This window comes from Fukomys damarensis, unplaced genomic scaffold, assembly GCF_012274545.1.
Source record: "Fukomys damarensis isolate Sample0158 unplaced genomic scaffold, DMR_v1.0_HiC HiC_scaffold_27, whole genome shotgun sequence".
NCBI lineage: Eukaryota > Metazoa > Chordata > Mammalia > Rodentia > Bathyergidae > Fukomys > Fukomys damarensis.
In genome coordinates, this window is record NW_022900939.1 from 35,822,421 (window position 1) to 35,842,707 (window position 20,287).

The 20,287-nt window shown below is 42.3% G+C and overlaps 1 protein-coding gene across 1 annotated transcript in view; it reads right to left on the reverse strand.

The window, feature by feature from the left end:
* Impg1 (interphotoreceptor matrix proteoglycan 1) overlaps positions 1-20,287 on the reverse strand; it is a 109,721-nt gene that overhangs the window by 70,072 nt on the left and 19,362 nt on the right. Inside the window, 8 exon segments of the mRNA XM_010617915.2 lie at positions 424-639; positions 642-670; positions 2,003-2,023; positions 5,506-5,564; positions 11,335-11,383; positions 11,385-11,479; positions 14,836-15,107; positions 19,848-19,885. Coding sequence (XP_010616217.2) covers positions 424-639; positions 642-670; positions 2,003-2,023; positions 5,506-5,564; positions 11,335-11,383; positions 11,385-11,479; positions 14,836-15,107; positions 19,848-19,885 — 779 coding nt within the window.

Consider the following 20,287-nt stretch of genomic DNA (forward strand, 5'->3'; position numbering starts at 1 on the left):
CCTTTTATAAATCGCATCTTTATCAAATTGTCCTTAAATGATTCCAATTTGATTAGTCATCCTGCTAGAAACCGACCAATTTCCTACATGAGGAGCTCAGGGTAGGTTATGCCAGGGGAATGGAAGTATCCATGGGTTCTTCTCCAAAAGCTATGTTGGCTGACCATGGTTGAATTAGAGTGAAGTGAAAAACTTGGATTCTCCCAGAAGTACTTTTGGTACAAAATAGTCACCGAAGACTCACTGAATAAGATGCAAGAAGGAGTGAGGATAGACAGATATGGTACCATATTTGATGTACCTGTCACAGTAGCAATTGGTTTTACAGAGCCTAAATTCAAATGACAGTTTCCACGAGATGTTCATACTTCCTAGCCTCTCTTTTCAGAATTTGGGTAAATGTGGAGCTATGAAATCACCAACCATCAGGGAATCGAACGGTCCCCACATCCAAAGTCTGTTCTTCCTCTAGAATTCTTTTGATCAGCTTTCTGAAGTCCGTAGCTGTAAGAGCGAATTCTGGTTGCTTGCCTTCCTGCATTGTTCACCGATGGACAACTTCACTTTCAGTTTTGTTGGAATCAAGAGCTAGGAGGTAACTTGTGGGGCTTTTTGCTTCTGCATCATCTCTCTTAAAGAAGCCACAAGTCTCATCTCTGTGGATCTGGATCTGCAGACAGAGGAACACAAATTCCACCGAAAGCCTTGTTACAGTCTGCTTGTGAGAATTACTATATTGCTATATTATTATTATTACTATATTCAGCACAGTTTCAGCCTCTTTTCTGATGGGCCCTTAAGGAACATCCCTCTCAAAACATTCCAGTGTTTACCAGAAAACTGAAGTGTGGAAAAAGAACTGACATACATTTTAGTTCTGAAATAGAATTTGAGCAGAGGTGTTAAGTCTAGCTTGAAGAAAGATTATGAAGTGAATCCATAGATTTTTTTTTTTTTTTTTTTACTTTAGGTCTTTTAGAAAAAGTGTTAATTGTCCAATGTACTTTGACCAACATTTTGGAAGTCTTAAAAATGAGGCCGTGCCAATCAGGAAGAAGCATGAATTGTCCCTTTCTGTACCCACAGCTTCCTTTATGAAGGTCTATGAAAAAGCAGTGAGAGTATGTAGTGTGGAACAGCAGGCAATGCATGCTATAACCAAGTCAAACTTCAGTTCTTAAGGCCGTTTTTCAACTACTTTTCCCATAAAGTATTTTTAAAATAAAAAAACCCATCTCAATAAAATAATTAGGAGGAAGAGGTAACAGAAGGGAGATGTGAGAAAAGAGGAAGGAAGGTAGTCCGTGATTAACTGCATTTATTGTCAGTTTTGCATAGGAAAATGAAAATGATTCTCTATAGCTCTGTCCTAAAAAGAACCAGATTTTACCTTTGGTTCATGCCATACATCTGCACAGAGGGGTGCAGAAGTGATGTAAAGGCCCCAGGAAGTGATAATGTGTATTCTCGGCAGCTCTTCAGAGCACACCATCAGTCAGAATCTACAGTTCATTATTTCACTAGTCAGTTACAGGAGCGAGAGCTGGATTCTTTTAACAGAGCTTGCCAAGGTACAGTGGGCCCTTTCCCAGTTCAGACAGATGACCTGGGAATCAGGAGCACCTTGGTCTCTGCTTCATTGCAGGCTTAGGTTGGAAGCATGAATGAGAAACAGTCAGACGGCCTCCCATTACAAAGAGCATTTAAGAAATAATGAAATATGCTTGGGTCATAGAAACATGTCTTCACGCTTTTTGCTAATCAGATATTGAACTTTATAGAATCGTCAAGTCAATGTTTATCTGCTTCTCTCACAGTGACTTTTGAATGGGGAGTTTTTCTCATTACTGAGTAACCAATTACTTCCAATTAAATAAGAAACCATGAAGAACTCATTGGCTTATCCAGACATTAAATGTAAAAATTATTTGTACAAAATCAGCATATAAATTTCTGGAGGAAAACATGCTGTATTTCAAAAATAAACAAAAGTCCAAATTACCCATCTCTTTCTTTCCTTGGTCTTCATTGCATCACACACAACGGAAACATGCAAGGGAGAAAGACTTTGTGTGGCATTTATTGGAACAGTCATTGAGTCACTTCATCTACCAAAAAACCTCTGTTTGAATCATCATCTCTTATGTTCGTCCAGAGTTTTGAAGAAAACACAGGCCGCCATCAGAATTTGGATGGAAATTCTGAGGGCCTTACGAATCTCAGGATGTACATGACACGTGATGTTTAGTCTTAGTTCAAAGATTCATATATATTTATGGTCTTCTTCCTAAACTGATTGATTTCACCATATCCTTAAAAAGGCTGCAAACGCATCCCATACAGCTCATGTTTTGGGTGGTGCTGTAGCCAGGAAGATTGGAGAGTATTCTTGCATTTCTGTATTTACATTTTTGTATTGTATTTTCACCCCTGGAATGGCACTTAAAGACTGGCTTATGCCTGTAGGCAATTTATTGGAGACTGGTGCCTAGAATGAGTGTTTCACTGACTATTTTTTTTTAATTGCTTTAATCAGTATTTCGAGGACTTGGTCACATTTACCATGCGGGACAGCTTGGGAGAAAACCCCGCTCCCTCAGAGGGCGGAGAGCACTATGCACTTTGCACATATCCCTGTGTAATCATTTCAAGAACACAAACTCCACAGACCTGGGAATGGTGCGGGGGGAGAGGGAGAGGGAAAGGGAGAGGGCTTTTGGAAAGAGCTGTCTTGGAAAATGACAGATGTAAGATTCCAGTCCTGGACTGCCTGCCCTCAGGCCTAAGCTCATTTTCCAGAAACGACCTGCTTGTTTCCTGAGAAAAGGCCCTTTGGTCCCTGGGCTGATGGACATCGCCTGGCCGTATGTATGCGCTTACTGTATAAACTTCGTTCAGATTTCTCTCCATACATTCACATGGTAGTTGCTGACCACACTTTACCCATGTGACAGGATTAGTGCTGCTGGTCTCTCAGGTGGCCTAATGTTCCGTCTCTGATGTAACATGACTGACATGCATGTGACACAGACACGCTACCCCCTTCCTGTCTGCAAAGGCCAGGGAGGGTCTCGTCATTGTAACTAGTGTTACTCCCTTTTACCAACCAGACATCGATCCAGGGCCTGCCTCTTGCTTATTTTCAGCAATAGTTTATAATCTATGAAGCTTAGAAGAGAGGCTAGGTAGCCTGGGGTAGGTGCCTAGTCCTGCTAATTTAAAAAATTATTCGGAGAAGGTATAATTACACAAACAGGACATAGTAGAGGCACGCGGCCTGATGACACACTTACGAATCCATTTTTGCAATCAAGACAGGGTATATTCACCCCCCAGAGCTTTATCCTGCCCCTTGGGGAACCCCAGGAACTTCCACCCCTCTCTGGATCATCTTCTTTTAAGCAATTATTGACCTGTTTTTCCAGATTAGTTTGCATTTTCTAGAATTTAGTATAAGTGAAAGAGTGCACTTTTCACTCCACAGTAATTTCTTTCACTCCACATAGTTATTGCGAGAGATATCATGCTGTGTGTTCCGAAACTTCCTTGGTTGAGAAGGAGTCTAGACTGAGAAGACACTACAATTCTGGATTGCCCTATTGATGGATACTTTGATGTTTTTCTCTTCTTGGCTATTACAAACGAAGCTGCTATGGAAATTGCTCATATCTTTGAAAGGGCACGCGCTCCAACTAAATTGATCGTTAGTAGTTTCCCACATTCTCTGTAAGAGGCAAAGCACTGTTACTGCTCATTCTTACTAATAGATATCCTAGCTCTTGTGTTGAGAGAATTGATATTGAAGTACTTGTGAAACTTTAAATTATTATTTTATTTTACAAATGACCTGCAGGGAAGACAGGACAAGACCAACAGACTCACGGGGATGTCAGTCTTCTACAGAAATCTGGCCCAACAAGAAGGAAATTTCCTTCACAGGAAGTTTGCTTTACAATATCCTGAGTGTTGCTCTTAATGACCAAATGTTTTTCCTGCTCAAAAGCAAATCATTTGTTGTACTCAGGGACCAGCCTATTTTCTGGGGGACTAAAGTTCTCATGACACAATGAAAACCATTGGGGAAATGTGATCAAACTTACTTTATAAGCATCCTTGGCAGAAATAAGTATAAAACCTTACAAAAATAAACATGGGAAAAATTCATCTTTTAGGGATATAACTCCAAAAGTTTCATGTTAGAAAATTTCATCAACTAACATTTTGGTTTTCTTCTGAAAGAGATTTTTAAAATTAGTTTCTCGTTTATTGAAAGGAGGTGATAATATGCATTTGATCCGTCTCCGAACTTTTCCCATCATTTCCTTCAGGTTTAAATTAAAATTTGTTCAATGGCAGTGATTTATTCAGAAGACCTTGCCATCTATGCAAAATTTTTTCCTATCAATCACCTCTTATTGTCTTCTAATCCATCTGATTTCACATAGAATACTGCAGAATGGCATCTTGAAATGAAGAGAAACAAGTTTGCTTTGGTGCATATTAAGACTTACATCTTTCATAATGTCCACTGCGCAGGGTTGCTTCCCTCGGAGGCACATCTGTCAGAGGGGGCTGGCACCTGTGCCCTCTCCCTGCTCCAGCTACTTCACTCTCTCTCTGGCACCTCCTTGCTGTGAGATGACAGGAGCAGGCAGGGCTTGGGTGGCCCGCTCTCCCCAGGCCACACCTTATTCCTGGTTCCCAAGTCTTCCTGCTCCAGCAGTGCTTGTGCTTACCTTTGGCATATCGTCAACAAGTAGCATTTTATGACCTGCCTCTAAATGTTTAGGATGAGAACCTAAAAAGATGTAAAACTTTTGCTCAGACCCAAGCATTGGGATGCTAATGGTCACAGGTCCTCTCGTGCCAAAGCCCTGAAAATGGTCTCGCCCTGCTTTCGTGTGACGTGGTTTTATGATTTCATTTCTTTTATTTAAACTTTTCATTTAATAATTTTGAAAGGTCATACATCACTGTGATTCAGATTAAAATAATATCAAAGGTGTATTTGTAGATGTCTCCCTTCTATCCCTATCCACCCCATTCCTTCAGCCCTACTCTCCCCATAAGAACTACTCTTTATTAGGTTCACCTGTCTGCCTTGGGTAATATAATTAGTTAATATGGTCATGATATTTAGCCTTTGATAGGAAACCAGGCAATACAACACCAAGGCAATTAATTGCTACTTCTTTGGTCACTCTTGTGTTTTTCTACGAGATTGGTCAAAATAACACTGGCAAGGACAGCAGACAAGCTCTCTGCCGAGGGCATTATTTCTGACTCCCACAAGGAACGGTACAGCTCCTGAGTATCCCCTTAAAATCACCCAGAGTCATGTTCTAATTAGAGTTTCTTTATCTGAAATGTATTCAGCCCTTCAGGACTTGGCAGAGCTAAACAACTGAGGAAAAACGGACCTTATAATCCTCATGACATTGCTTTTAAAAGAGGAGAGGAAGAAAGTAATTTAAAAATTGAGAAGAGTCTGATTCTTTTACTTACCTAAATCCTAACACACGGAGTTCTTTGAATCCTGGAAGTTTCTTAAATACTTTTTGTATCTGCAGAGAAAAATAAATTTATGAAACAGTCTTTGGTTCTACTGGGTCAGATCTTATCTAACCAAAAAAGCCTAAATACTTTTGATGAGTTAGGGGAAAAAGGAAGATGGAAAATATGAAACAATGAAAGAGGTCAAACTCTTCTGTTCTCAGTTATTTCTGAAACCCAGAGAAAAGTATTTTGCTATTTATTTAGAAGCCATAATTGGGTGACTCTGACCTGATGCAATGCATACTTTACATGAAATATGACATAATTTTAAGATGGCATTTAGTGGAAACTTTATTTGACCACAGAGTGTTCCCTTGTGCAGAGCAGTATGCTATTTTATGATTATAAGTATAATTTTGTTGAATGGAGTTATATGTTTTGGAAAATATCTACACTAGAAAGGCATTCATGCATTCAATATGGCTTCTGTACCTAAATAAAATGGCAGGAAGAGATTCTAATCTAATGGACTGGATTTGTTCTTAGACTTGGCTAGACCTTGCAGTTTTTAAAAATTGCCCCTATTAATGAGGTCTGTTGTGGAAATATCTAAGACCTTGCATTTTAAAAACTGCCCCTATTAATGAGGTCTGTTGTGGAAATATCTTGCAAGTGCTACACCCAGCGACTTCCCAACCCACCCCAGCCTTGTTTCTGCCCTGGGCTCCCCAGGATGGAGGATTCTTTCTAGGTCACTGTTTCTTGCCTTTCCCCAAATCCAGCAGTATTTTCCATTCCTCACTCACAGAGTCCTGCTCCTTCCTGGCTCCTCTCCCATCTCTCACTATTCTCTCAGTCTTCTTTGATCCATCCTATTCGTGTCCTTACTGTCTAAACATAAGGAGTTGGCAGCTTTCTGCTCCATCTCCTCGCCTCCTCCTCCTTCCCCACCTCTGAAGACCAGCGCTGCCCCATCTAGCTTTCCTGTAGGAGGGCTGGGAGCCGGAAGGACCACCGGGAGGGAAGAGCCACTTAGTAGTGAAGCCTGAGCATAGGGGAAGAGGGAAAAAGGTGAGCAAGAGCTGGGCTCTGTCCACCCGTCCCTCTGTCCTCTCACCCGTTCCTCTCCTTAGAACAGTTCCATCTCCCTCCATGGCTTTAGTGATCACCTGACATAGAGCCCTGAATTCTCCGTGCAAAGGCCGCCATTTTCCTGCCCAAGCCAGGGTCATTCTCTTCCCCCCAAATTGGCCTTTCCTCCTGGCCTCTCTGACCTAGTCAAGGACAGGAGCACCTATGGTCTTTGCGGTAGGGGTGAAGCATTCCCAAATACTTCCTCTCTAGGAGCCTCAAAAACAGCCACCAATTCTTTGCTGGAACCCCACGAAGTCTTCTGCCTCTACCACATTCTGTTATTTCCATGGTTGGTTCATCTTCATTATCTTGTCTCTCGCACTGCTGAAATGAGTCTTTGGGTGTGGTGTTGGTGGAGGAGGAAGAGAAATGTTTCTTTTCCCTCTAAATTAATCATTCTATGTCTGTTGTTCCACCATTAAAAATCCCTTGATCTGTTTATCAAGATCTAGTTCTTTAAAAGGGCATTCAAGACCTTCCTGAGTTGCACCCCCCTCATCTGCTGCCCTGACGTTTGCTCTTCCTGCCGCTACTATCCCCTTGGCCAATGGTGTCCTTTAGTGACACTGAACCGACCCCCTCCCACCCACACACAATCTGCACTTCCCGGCCCCTTAGCCCAAGATGTGACACCTGTGCCCATCCCCCCCCAACAACTTCCCTTGGCCACACCCACTTCCTAAGGCTGCCGGAACATCTTGTCTACCACAGAAAGCATTTTGTTCAGCTCTAGCTTCTGGTGCAATTGTTTCTTCTTGGCTACTCTAGCTCTTGTTACAGGATACTGCACAAAGATCTGTGAAGGGCTCGTGAGTTTCCTTCACTAAGAACACGGTCCTTGGTGCAGGGAAGCATGACCTGTTTATTCGTCTTTCTCTCCCTGCCCTTATGATCCAGCAGTCTGTGATTCATATAGTAGGAACTCAGCAAATACTGTCTGAGTTGAGTGCATCTCTTTATTCTCTAAGCTTATCAACGTGCCTCCGCGTTGTCACTGCATCTAAAAATCTTGCTGACTACATTGCTGGTGCCAAGGCCCAGAGCACCGATAATCCCCAAATCGCTTATATTGGGCCTTGGACAGCAGTGTGGAATTTTTTCCCAACCAGAATGATTTACTTTCTAATTATATTTCCTTGTGCCGATATTAAAAATAGTTTTCATTTCCTGAGCATGCAGGAACTGCAGGGGTGAAGGTAGTTTAGCGTCAGTGATAAGGAGATAGTCGTGTAGGCCTGGTTTCAATATTGGTTCCACGGCTTTCTAGCTGCAAGACGGAGTTCATCGCTTCATGCCTCCGGGTCTTTGTCTCCTCAGCCAAGTGGGATAACAATGCCTATGCCGGAGGGTTGCTGGAAGGAATCACTAAGAAGTAAGGAGCGCCTGGTTCACATCTGGCAGTCAGGAATATTGTGCTCCTGATGGCCTCATTCTCTGCCTCTTCCCTGGGATGACTTGTTCTGTGAGAGCTCAGTTTCCTCTTACTGCCCCAGTGGCCACACACTATGGAACCTGACCAGGGCCGTGCCCACCTCCAGTAAGTCTTTTAAAAAAATGAATGGAGAGGGCAGGATGAGGGTTGCTAATGCGTTTCTGCGTCTCTGCCCTGATCCTGTCATGAGCTTCACAGTGAAGGACCAAGAGGTCAGCAGGCAGGCCTGAGCTGTGCATGTGCTTCCGGTCTGCTTGGCTTCCGGTCTGCTTGGCTTCCGGTGGTGAGCAGGAGTGGGCCACAGGGAAGCTTCCGGCTGTTCAAGTAGAAGCTCAGGGGCTGAAGGCTTAAGTGTGAACTGCAGAGTATGAGCAGGTGATTTAGATTCAGAATCATCCCTTTTCCAGGGTCTGTTGTCCACGTGGAAGCAGTCAGGCAGGCAGAGCGCTGCCTCCATAGAGGTTGTGGCAGCCGCATGGGTGGGGGATCAGGGCTGTACCCCAACCCTCACCCCGTCCTGGAGTGCTCCACAGCAGCAGCTCTGGTGAAAGGGATTTACTGTTTGTGCCCGCGTACTCTTTACTAACCTTTCTGTGATTGACTGAGAATCAGCTCCTCTTAGGAGGGAGTAGATAGAGGGTTGAGGGAGAAGATGACAAAAGCCTTCCATTAATTCTGCTACATAATCTTCTGGGGGATCTCCTAATCATACAACACTAACTACTAAATTGCTAATTAAGTGCCCAGTTAACCTTATTAATAATGCTAAATGCACAGGAGTCTCCCTGATTCTGCCTGAATACATGTTAGCAGGGCTATAAAAAGGCAGCTGTGTTGAGTTCCCAGGAATGTTTGCACAGGAGAAAGCATTCAGACAACAAGTACATTATTCCTTCTGACATTTGTATTAAATTGCTCATTAATTTTATTGTGGAAATTAAATTGCTTCAAATACTGTCTGTCAATTCCTGATCATGCCTGGATGGTTGTGCTAATGAAGACACTGGGCTGCTTGGATACTGATGTAGGTCTCAGTGGTCCTGCTCAGGAGCAGGACTGGGTCAGGGGGCTCTGCCTTGGAGAAAGTGACTGTGAAAAGGCAGCCGGCAGGATAATGCTAGGGGTCTTTGAAATGGGATGGGGAAAGCACACTCCCCTATGCCTATTAAGTTCCACAGAGGATAGATGGGGCAGACCCAGGTGATTATAACTAGTGCTTTCCCAGTAAATACATGGAGGAGAACAGGGAGCACAGCATAGTTATTAAGATTAAGACTTATTAAGATTAAGATTTTATGCTGGTTTGCCTGGATTGCAATCTTGGCTTGCCAGATTGTGTGTCATCATTTGGGATACTAATTAGTCTGCTTGTACCTCAGTTTCTCCACTTGTAAGAAGGAAAATAGTATTACTTATAGCATTGGGTGAAAATTAAATTAGTTAATACACAGTCTTAACAACAGTACTGGCCTGCTGTTCCTTTACATAGCTGTGAGAACGTTAGACTTGGAAAGGGATTTTGAAGTCATCTTTCCTAATTCCTAAGTGAGGAAACTAAGGCTAGAGAAAATAAGATATCCTCACGGCTAATTCTTGGCAGAAAAAGGAACTAAAAGTTGAATTTTTAAAACATTCCGATGTATTTCCATCGTGTTAGGTGCTTAGAAAATTAACAACAGGCCAGGGAAGAGTCTGTGGCTACTTACCTAATTTTGACTATATTAAGGACTTATTGCAAAGAATGTCTCAAAGAACACTTGGAAAAGTTAACGAACTATTCTTGAATTCATTTTGCTTAACAATCCATGTCTATGTACTCGCATGGCTCATAAACACTAAATGCCGAATCTTTCTCTTTGAAGTTTGTAGAAATGATGCTTTATATGTATGGACTGCAAGTTGGTGTGGGGAGGAGCTGGAGGTTCAGAATGTTTACCCATATCTCTTATCCCCAGGAGAGGAGGTGAGTAAAGAATTCTCCACCCGAGTGAGAAGCAGTCACTCTTGTCCCCTGGTCATGCTGAGAAGGTTCACACAGCCCCAGGCTACAGGGCATGTGGCTCATGCTTACAAATATCACGAGGCTCCACTTCTCAGTTGCATTTGTAGCAATTACCGTTGCCCCTTGTATTGGGCTTCTGAGATGAGGCAGTTTTCCTCTCAGAGGGAAGCTTGTAGTTCTCAGGGCTGAGGGTGGTGCACCCAGAGACGGTATCCAGACAGAAAAGGAGAGGCCAGGAAACCACACATCTGAGGGCCCGGGGGTTATGTGGTCTGCAGTGCCACCAGGGACTGGTGAGCCCAGACTGAGTAGCGGGAGCTTCATGCGACGACCTCCCCAGAATGAGATGTAGGGAGAGACATTCTAATGGAGGAGGCAGCACATGGAAAGTGAGGACAATTTACAAATAGTTTGTATTTTTGCAAGCTAAAGTGCCAGGGTGAAGAATGGAAAGGAATAGATGTAAGACAAGACTGAAAAGGAAGGGAGGGGTCTCATCACAGCACGTCGATGCTACCCTGAGTGCAGGAGTTGGATTTATCTTGAATTAAAGAACATTTGTATTCATCTAAGACACACAGGTATGATGATGGATGGAGATCATGGGAAAACTCCTTTGTTGAGTAATGCATGACATGAACAATGTAATTGCCTTCCATTTATCACCATGAAAATGTCATGTCTTTTCATTGTATCACACTGCAAAAGTGGAAATATTATGTAGAGCCAAAGCACTATGAATTTAAAATTCACATTTCAACCCATATTCTGTAGTTGGTGCCTATGTGTTCTTCTGACTTTATGCTATTCTTTTAAAATTTTAACTCCCTTTATCGACATGTAAAAGCGGACCGTGTTTAATGTATGACCTCAGTGGATTTTGGGAAAAGTATATACTCACAGATGTGTCACGTAGTGATTATTTAGACATATAGAATACACATGGCTTTCAGTTATATGAGATTTATCACTTACTAATAGTTAAAGAAAATCTAAATGCAAAGGACGTTTAAGAATGGACAAGCTGGAATGGACACTTTGTCCTAAGCATGGCTTTCAGTTATATGAGATTTATCACTTACTAATAAAGAAAATCTAAATGCAAAGGACGTTTAAGAATGGACAAGCTGGAATGGACACTTTGTCCTAACATTTTGGGACCCATTGTAGTGTTGGCTTTCTCTTTAACAATTGCAAATGGTTGCCCAGTCACAGGAGGTTGGAACTATTAGCCAAAAGGATGTATATCGTGCTGGCTGCATCCACTCACCTGCAGCCATGACTTTCCAGCCAGGCCCTGGAAAGAGGAAGACCTGAGGCTCTGCCTCGAACCTCTGGTTTGGCAGGGAGATGGTGAGCTCCACCTCCTGCTCCTGTGGGCTCTGGGCAACCGCGGTGAAGTCTGTTTCTCTGTCCTGAGTTCAAAAAGCAAAGGGTTGTTTGTTCATGTAAGCTACCAACAAATGGCAGTATTGTATAACATGCATGGATATTGTATCAAAAAGTGGACCATGCAGGCTCAAGTGCTCTTAGAACAAAAATCCTATTAATTAGAAATAGTCTCTGAACTGCAGTGAGAGACAAGGCACCCAGTCCCAGGGAGTTAACAATTCAGAGTGCTTGGGAGCATGGTCATTTTATAACTGAGGGATTTTCATGCAAAAATTCACAAACACTCATATAGACTCCTGCCCTCACCCCATACATACACACGTACATACGTACGTACGTGTGCATGTAAATGTGTTGCTGGTAAATGCTGTGTCATTGGGGTTGTGCTATGTTACACAGTGACTTTACTGGTACCCTTTGATGAAGACTGGATTACACAAAGCTGAGGTATTATTTAATATAATCCTTTTTCTTAATTTTTATTTATTTTTTTGGTACTGGGGATCCAGGCTTGTGCTTGCAAGGCAGGTGACAGAACCCCTGAGCTAACTCCCCAGCCCTATAATCCTTTTGAGAGAAGAGTCTAGACTGATTTAATGAGAACATTTGTACTTGAATTTCACATTGCAGTGAGTTAGTGAGCTTTATGAAGCCAAGAGAGAGGTTGACATTTCTCTCAGAGGGAATGGTGGCATCGGACCACCCTTGAACACATGTGGCTGAGAACTGAAGTGCTGTTACAACGATGTGGGTTCAGCCCGCATCACAGAGGACCCGTGGTCCCACTTTTCACCTGGGCAGAGGCCTCGTGGCTCTGAACTCAAATGGGTTCTCAAGAGGAAGCAAAGTGTGGAACTGGGTTGCAAACGTTCGGTTTGACAGATGTTCAGCCTTGGGTACTCAGATGATACTGGGCTATGTACGACTTTCCCCCAAAAGTAAGAAATGTGTCTGCAGAACACTGAACGAGTCTCTGGCTATGTGCATAGTCTTTTATAGTGCATTAATGCTCAAGAAGCTGAACGAGAGAGTGGACCAGGGGAAAGTGCCACGAAGATCAGAGAACAGCTGCGTGGGGCAGGCATATTTCCTCTTGTCACTGCTTTCATAGGCGTGGACAACATGGTTCCCAAATTTAGGGAGGTGTCTGAAGGTTGTGGATCCACACTTAGCAGCCTACTGATGTTTGTTTAAAAGATTTCTTTCATTAATTCAAAAAAGACCCATTGAACATCTGCATGGGTATAGCACAGTGCTGGCATTGGGAGTTCCCACGAAGCACTGAGGTACATTTTTAAAGTGTGTTACTGAGAAGTTACTCTCAGCCACCCAATATTTTCATTGTTTGTATTAAAAAACTTGATTACAGTCAGTGTTCTGTTCAGTAAATCGCTCAAACTTATCCCTCATGTCTAAACTTTAGGGCCTGTGGTCAACATTCCTCTTTCTCCGTCCATCCCTCAGTCCCAGCCCCTGTGTGAGGCATTGCGCTGTTTCATAAACTTCCTGCAGAAAAAAGTAGATTAGGTTTTCATGTTTCCCCCCAGCAGATGCCCTGTTATCTATGGGGCAAGCCTTAAACTCTTCCTGGATATTTATGGCTCTCCCTGATCTTATTCCAATCTGTTTGAACAAATTCAGTCTCACTCTTCTCAGCCCCGATTACCAGGGTGCCAGGCATCAAATACTTGCGTTAGCACCTCAGTGAGATGCTCTCCAGCACCAGTACACACACATTCTCTCTCTCTCTCTCTCTCTCTCTCTCTCTCTCTCTCTCTCTCTCTCATGCTCCCCTTACATCTTACCAATATTCCACAGTTCATCTAAAATAACATTTCCTATGACTGTCCAGGCCCTGGCTTCATCGCCTCCTTGGAACTCCTGTGGCACTGACGAACATCGAGGCCCTCGGGGTTCCCAATCACACACTCAATTGCGGTCTCCTTTTCAATTGCAAACTCTGTTGCCTCACGTAATTTTCATGCTTCCTGGAATCTCCCAAAACAAAGGCCATGGTGCCCTTTATGCACAGAGCTCTGAATGCACAGGACTAAGGATGGACCTTCTGCGGCCTGTCCCGGCTTAGCCTTCTGTCCTGGTCTACGCACCTGCCGTCTTCAATCTGAGCGCTGAGGTGCTTCGTTAGCGGTGATTATGTTCAACGGCATCATGAATTCCTCAGGCAGGAACTGCGTTCTGCTCATCCAGGGCTCTTCGGTGCCTAACCCCACTTCTGGCACATCAGTGGGTCTTGATAAACTGCTTCCTGAATGAAAGTCAAAGTGATAGGTGCAGATGGCAAAGAGGGTGCTGAGAGGAGGATGTGCTGAAGGCCAAATGCCATATTTGGGGATATTTATGTGGAGGGATGGACCCATCTTAGATTCTGAAGGAGACGGAACGCAGGGGAGGTGAGAAAAGAGAAGTCAGACAATCCATTTCGGAAATGTTAGAGTAAGTCTACATTGAATCAGAGTCAATGTTTTTGTTTTTTCCCTAACATTACTTGCAATGTTGACGAGGGAGGATTTTCAGAAAAATGCAGTACGGGGCCGAGGATTTAGCTCAGCGGTTCGGTGGCCTGCCTTGCAAGTGCAAGGACCAGAGTTCAGTCCCCGGTACCGGAAAAAAGAAAGAAAGAAAGAAAGAAAAGCACAATACGTGTATTCTCCTTTTCACAGCAATAGAGTAACCGAGCCTGCAGCCATCCGGAGTGCACAGCAGACAGTGATGTCTCACGCAGAGGGGCTGAGGCTGGACTTTGTGCTCTTGCCTTGCCACTGGCTGTGCCGTGGAGGGAGGAGGAAGGAGGGTGGGCAGGGGGACCCCGCACAGGCCAGGGCACAGTGCAGGATGGGAAGAACCACACTCTGGTTCTTCAGTCTGCCCTCCCCGGGCTGCCCCGGCCCTACCAGCATGAGAATTGTATTGAGGGCGGCATCTTCCTCCCGCAGCACTGAGTGTCTGGGCTCCAAGCTTGTTGGGAAGGCTCACGTTTCTGTTTCCGCGTTTTGATCATCAACACCACATCCTTCACAACCCTTTCATCTGGTCCCTCTTCGCTCTGAGCGGTGCCTGGTGTTCTTCTTTGCCCTAGTTTTAATTTTTGCCCAGATCGACATGGATGATTTTGATCATCTTGAAACCTACCTGGCCTATTCATGCTGAGTATGACTGAGACAAAACTTTTGTTGTCAGTCTGGGGCGACACGTCAGTGGAGAAGGCGCATTATTGGCTGCTGGATTGATTTGTTCTCATGCTTGGCCAGTGTCTGCCATACATCAGCTTCTGTTAGATAATGAGGGACGGGCCCTGCCCTCCAGAGCCTGTGATGAAATGACCTCTTGTCATTTCCCCCACCTTCTCCTAGTTTTCAACCTGTTCCCCCGCCATCCTCAGGGCAATGCGAGCAGAGCAATCTCCGATTTCCTCACAACAGGAGTGCAGCCCTGAGTGCCCTCCAAGCGCCCAGTCTACTGTTCTCCCTGGTAGCTGAGAGTATCGGAGAAGACCTGTGAAGAGCTGGAGCGACTCCGCCTTTCCTAACGTTGTAGGCTTCTTGGTATCCTTCAAGGGGCCATTGAGGGTTTCGTGGGTGTGTGTGTCATCGGGAGAGAGAGGGAAGAACCCAAGTGAGACTTTGGTAACAACTGTGGAAATTGAAGCAATCACAGACACAAGGATAAGACAAAAGGAGTTGAAATTAGATGGTCAAAATTTTATACGCCTTTTCTGGTAGTGCATCCTTTACAGATCTTAAGTGCAATCTGAATTCATTTTAAAGAGATCATATAAATATATTCTTGAAAAAGATGTAAACCTGACTTTCAACCTCAGCAAATTCTGGATTCTGGGACCCAAGTTTGGTGGGCTCTACATGGGTCATGGTTAAAAGGTTTTAATAAGTTTTTCCTTTTTTGACTAAAGGTCCCAAAGGCAAAAATTTAACTTTATTCTTCTGAATGCTTTTTAGGATATTATCCAAGACTTTAGAATTTACATTGCTTCGACATTACTGAGGCATTAGAATTTTAATCATACAATCCAAGGAACGAAAGAATATTAAGATGCTATCAATTCTCCCCCTTTCAGAACAGATAACTGTAAACCACTTCAGGTCCTAGAAAATGCTTTTATATATTTAAGGACCTCGTGGAATGGAAGTGTAGCTTCCTTTCATGGAAAGAAAAAAGTATCATTGTAATATACATGCATTACTATTTTATGATAAATTATTATTGAAACATGTTTAGGGAAATAGTATTATGACTGTTTAGTTTATATTTTGCTAGAAGTTGTTTTCTACTTTAATACTAATTAAGCAAGAACATAGACTACATTAATTTTTGAGCTTCAGAATACCAAATGTCACAGAAAATTGAATTGATCTTTCATTTTTGCATGGAAATCAGCAGTCACAAGTAATCACGTATCACTGTGCCTGTGAAGTCATTTAACAAAAAAGTTTTTTTTGGGGGGATACCAGGGATTGAACTCAGGCCCTTGTACTTGCAAGGCAGGCAGTGGAATCACTAAGCCAAACCCTCAGCCCCCTGTGAAATCATTTTATTGGGTGTGCAACTGGGTCCCAAGTGGGAGTACTTGGCAGTGGTTAATGGAGTAATCTGGGGAAGGTGTTTTTGTTAAAAAAGGATATTTATGATTTTAAACTGACACAAAATGTTGTACCTTTTTACAGGGTACCATGTGGTATACATGTATATATTACATAATGTTCAAGTTAGGGTAAATATATCTGTGTCCTCAAACATCATTTAATTGTAATTAAAATACTCAAAATCACTCTTTTAGCTATTTTTGAAGTGTACAGTAAATCATCATTTATGTCATCACCTTGCTAAGTGGTAGAACACCAAGAGGGGATCTCAGGTTAAAAACACAAATCCATGGACGTATCAGCATCTCCCAGGATGTGGCATCTACCATCTCCCTCTGCAGTTCTGCTTGAAGTACCCTGCTATGAGCAGTTGGGGTGGAGGTCTCTACGTCCTGGCCATCCCAAGACTATTACCAATTAAAATTCTTCAAGCTTTATTATTCTATGAGTAATAAGTTGATACTAAATTTTTTGTAACACCAAAAATAGTTCTAGTGTACTACAAGAACAATTTTTTGTTGTTATTATTTGAGTATCTTATTTTATTGCCTTGAAAAGATGAATTATTCAGACTATGAAACAATTATTAGAATAATTATTAGATAGACTGGGTTCATCTTCTAGTCCCCTCTGAAGAATTCTTCCTCTTTTTTCATGCCTCAGGTACCTAGTAATATTTCCTATTAAAACAATCTCAGGAAATTTATAACTGAAAAATTCAGTTGTGATAAATGTCTGACCCCCTTTAATATTCAAATATTTACATTTGAAGAACTCAAGGTTTAGCTCGAAGACAGGGGAAGTTTAATTTTTGAATTCCAAACTTATACATATAAATTCTTCTACATCTGTAAACTGATCAATACTGATGGTGGGTAGGGCTGGGGCAGAAAGTGAAGGTTGGGAGAAGAGATCATTTTCTTTGGAGCACAGGATCCCAAGTATCCTTCAATTTGCACAGTTAAGAAGATTTCTACACTTTTTCTGTATAAGATCACCACAGATGCTGAGTGTCTCGTAGGCACAGTGAAACTTGTTTTCACTGTGGTTAGGATCTGGCAGTTGTTTTTGAACTGCATTTTTAAAATAATTTAACTGCAGAAGAATCTGTGCACAAACTTCCACCTTGGGTGTTCAGGACAGTGGGGACAATAAAATTAAAGAATTTGTGTCTGGCACTCAAATATATACTAGTGATACATTTTATTATGCTATATAATTTGTCTACTGGTATCTGAATGTTTTTGTAAAGAAGAATGGGCAATAGTTTTAACTTGCTTTTTAATTTATCTTACTAAATTGAATTTGCAAAAGTTTTGGTCGGCTAAATTATGCTAATTTAAACTATTAAAATAGAAATACTATTTGTGGACAATATGGTCATTTATATAGAAGACCCTGAAAATTTCAAAAGAAGACTCTTATACCTAATAAACCAATTCATCCAAGGGACAAGATGCAAAGTCAACACACAAAAAGTTAAAAAAAAAAAATGAACCCCTTGAGAGAGAAATTAGGGAAACAAGTCCACTCAACAATAGCTTAAAAGGAAAAGAAATATCTAGAAATCAACATAACCAAGGTGAAGGAGCTCTATAATAAAAATTACAGAACACTGAAGAAAGAAATTAAAGACATTAGAAAATGAAATGACCTCCCCTGTTCAGAGATTGGCAGAACGATTATTGTTAAAATGGCGATGTTATCAGAAGTAATCTACAAATTCAATGTGAGCCATATAAAAATATAAAAAACAATTCTCAATGGGACTAGAAGAAATAATCAGAAAATTCATAGAGAAGTAAAAAAAAGAACCCACATAGCACAAGCAATCTTAAGCAAAAAGATAAAAGCTGGAGATATCATAATACCTCATTATAAATTACACTACAGAGCCATAGTAACAAAACCAGTGAGATTCACTGCCAGTGAGACACTGCCAAAAACAAAAAACAAAAAACAGTAGACCAACAGGATAGAACAGAAGACAAAGAAACAAATCTTTGTGCCTACATCATTCGATTTTTTTTTTTTTGGTATTGGGGGTTGAATCCAGGGCCTTCACAGTAAGCTACATACCCAGCCCTTTATAATTTCAGTATGCTGAGACACGGTCTCGCTAAATTACTAGGCTGATCAGGCTGGGCTTGAACTTGTCTTGGTGGCAGGTGAAAGACAAAATGCTGATGATAGGATACTTACTGGGTTCAGCTTTTTACAAAGTGTTTCCCAATTTTATACAGTAAATTCAAACTGTGATAAGGTTGGAACCACCAGTCAGAACCGAGAAAGCACAGTATAGACATCGTCTACTTCAGTTAAGGATTGTTTTTGTAAGTAACACGCGGCCATGATGACTTGAATTAAGGTTTGGAGGCAGCTGAGCTGTTGGCAGCAGGTGGCTGCAGCACGGTGTGCTCAGTGGGCTCTTCATCCGTCCTGTTACCATGATGGAAAGGAGGACAGGGAGGAAAAGCAATGATCACGGCAGATACCACACTCACATCTGTCTACACAGCAGATCTAAAGCTGAGAAAAGAGCACAGTTCCAAACATTTTTGAAATATTTTGAATTTATGTTTGTTAGTTCATGTTCATTGTATAAAACGATTCCGTTCATCGCAGGGGTTGGTCCGTGTGCATCACCCATTTCAGTTTTTTCTTTTTTACGGATCCTTCCCTCTCTTCCCTCCGCTCTTTCACTCATCTCTACTTCCCCTACCCAGTGGAAAAGGTTCCATCTCCCTAGTTCCTAAAAAAGTACACTTTAAAACTGGATTGAGCTGACGTTTTGTTATAGAAGTGGTATCAGAGTATCTTCCCTGGAAGAGGGCTTCACTCAGCCCCGTGGTCATGTGTGGCTCCAGGGCTTTCCATGAGCACCACAGCGTTGTAGGGTCACTGGGAGCCTTGCACGGCAGACAGAGCTGGTGGGGGAGTGGAGGTTCTGCTGTCTGACGATGCTTGCACTGTGTTCTTCGTCCTGTGGATCATGGGTAACAGCCTCTGTGAATGAAATACTCTTCCCAATGTCTCAGACCTTGAAGTTTGCCGATCCAGAGAATGATTAGATTTAGCTAATAAGTCTCTCTTTTTTATTAGTGTATGTTAGTAATAAAGAATAACCACCCGGTGTGGCGGTGCACTCCTGTAATCCCAACACTGGGGAGCCGAGGCAGTGAGAGACCAGCCTGGGCTACATAGTGAGTTCAAGGCCAGCCTGAACTACAGTGAGACCCTGTCTCAAAAAACCAGAAGATAAAGAAAAACCTAAAACTAAAAGTAATACAGAGCAGTGATCATTTTTATGAGTTGGTAAATATATACATTTTGATCATTTTCAATCCCTCTGCTCCTCTTTTTCTTTTCTCCCTATTCCCCTATCCTTCTTTTCTTTCTTTCTTTCTTTTTTTGGTACTGGGGATTGAACTCGGATCCTTGCGCTTGCAAGGCAGGCTACCGAACCGCTGCGCTAAATCCCTGATCCTATTCCCCTATCCTTCTTTTCTTTCTTTCTTTTTTTGGTACCGGGGATTGAACTCGGATCCTTGCGCTTGCAAGGCAGGCTACCGAACCGCTGCGCTAAATCCCTGGCCCTTCTCTTCCCTTCCCTTCCCTATTTCTAAGTCTACCTTCTAGTTTTCTCTCAGTCTCTCCTTTGTTCATTTATGTATTTATTTTTATATGTACGTATTTGTTTTAGAATTCTAAAAATATAGGTTTCTCATATAAGAGAAAACAGGTGATATTTAAGTTTTTGAGTCTGACTTACTTTGCTCAGCACGGTGGCCTCCAGCTCCATTCATTTTTCTGCATAATGGAGTTCATTCTTACCTTATGGCTGAAGAATACACCAATATGCACCTGTACCGCTTGTCCTTCTCCATTCATCGATGGATGGCAGGTAGGCTGTTCCCACAGCTCAGCTGTTATGATCACACTCCTTGAAGATGGGTATGTATGCATTGCTACAGAATACTGTCTTCAATTCTTTGAGGAATACTCCCAGAACTGGTACAACTGAATCAAGTGGTATTACTATTTTCAGTTTTGGAGGATTCTCCATATGGATTACCATAGCAGTTGTACATGTCCATCAAAAATGTAGGATTGCTTTTACCCCACATCCTCACCAACATTTGTTGTTGTTGCTGTTGTTTTTTTGTTTGTTTGTTTTTGTTTTTGGACTGGAGATCAAACTCAGGTCCTTGT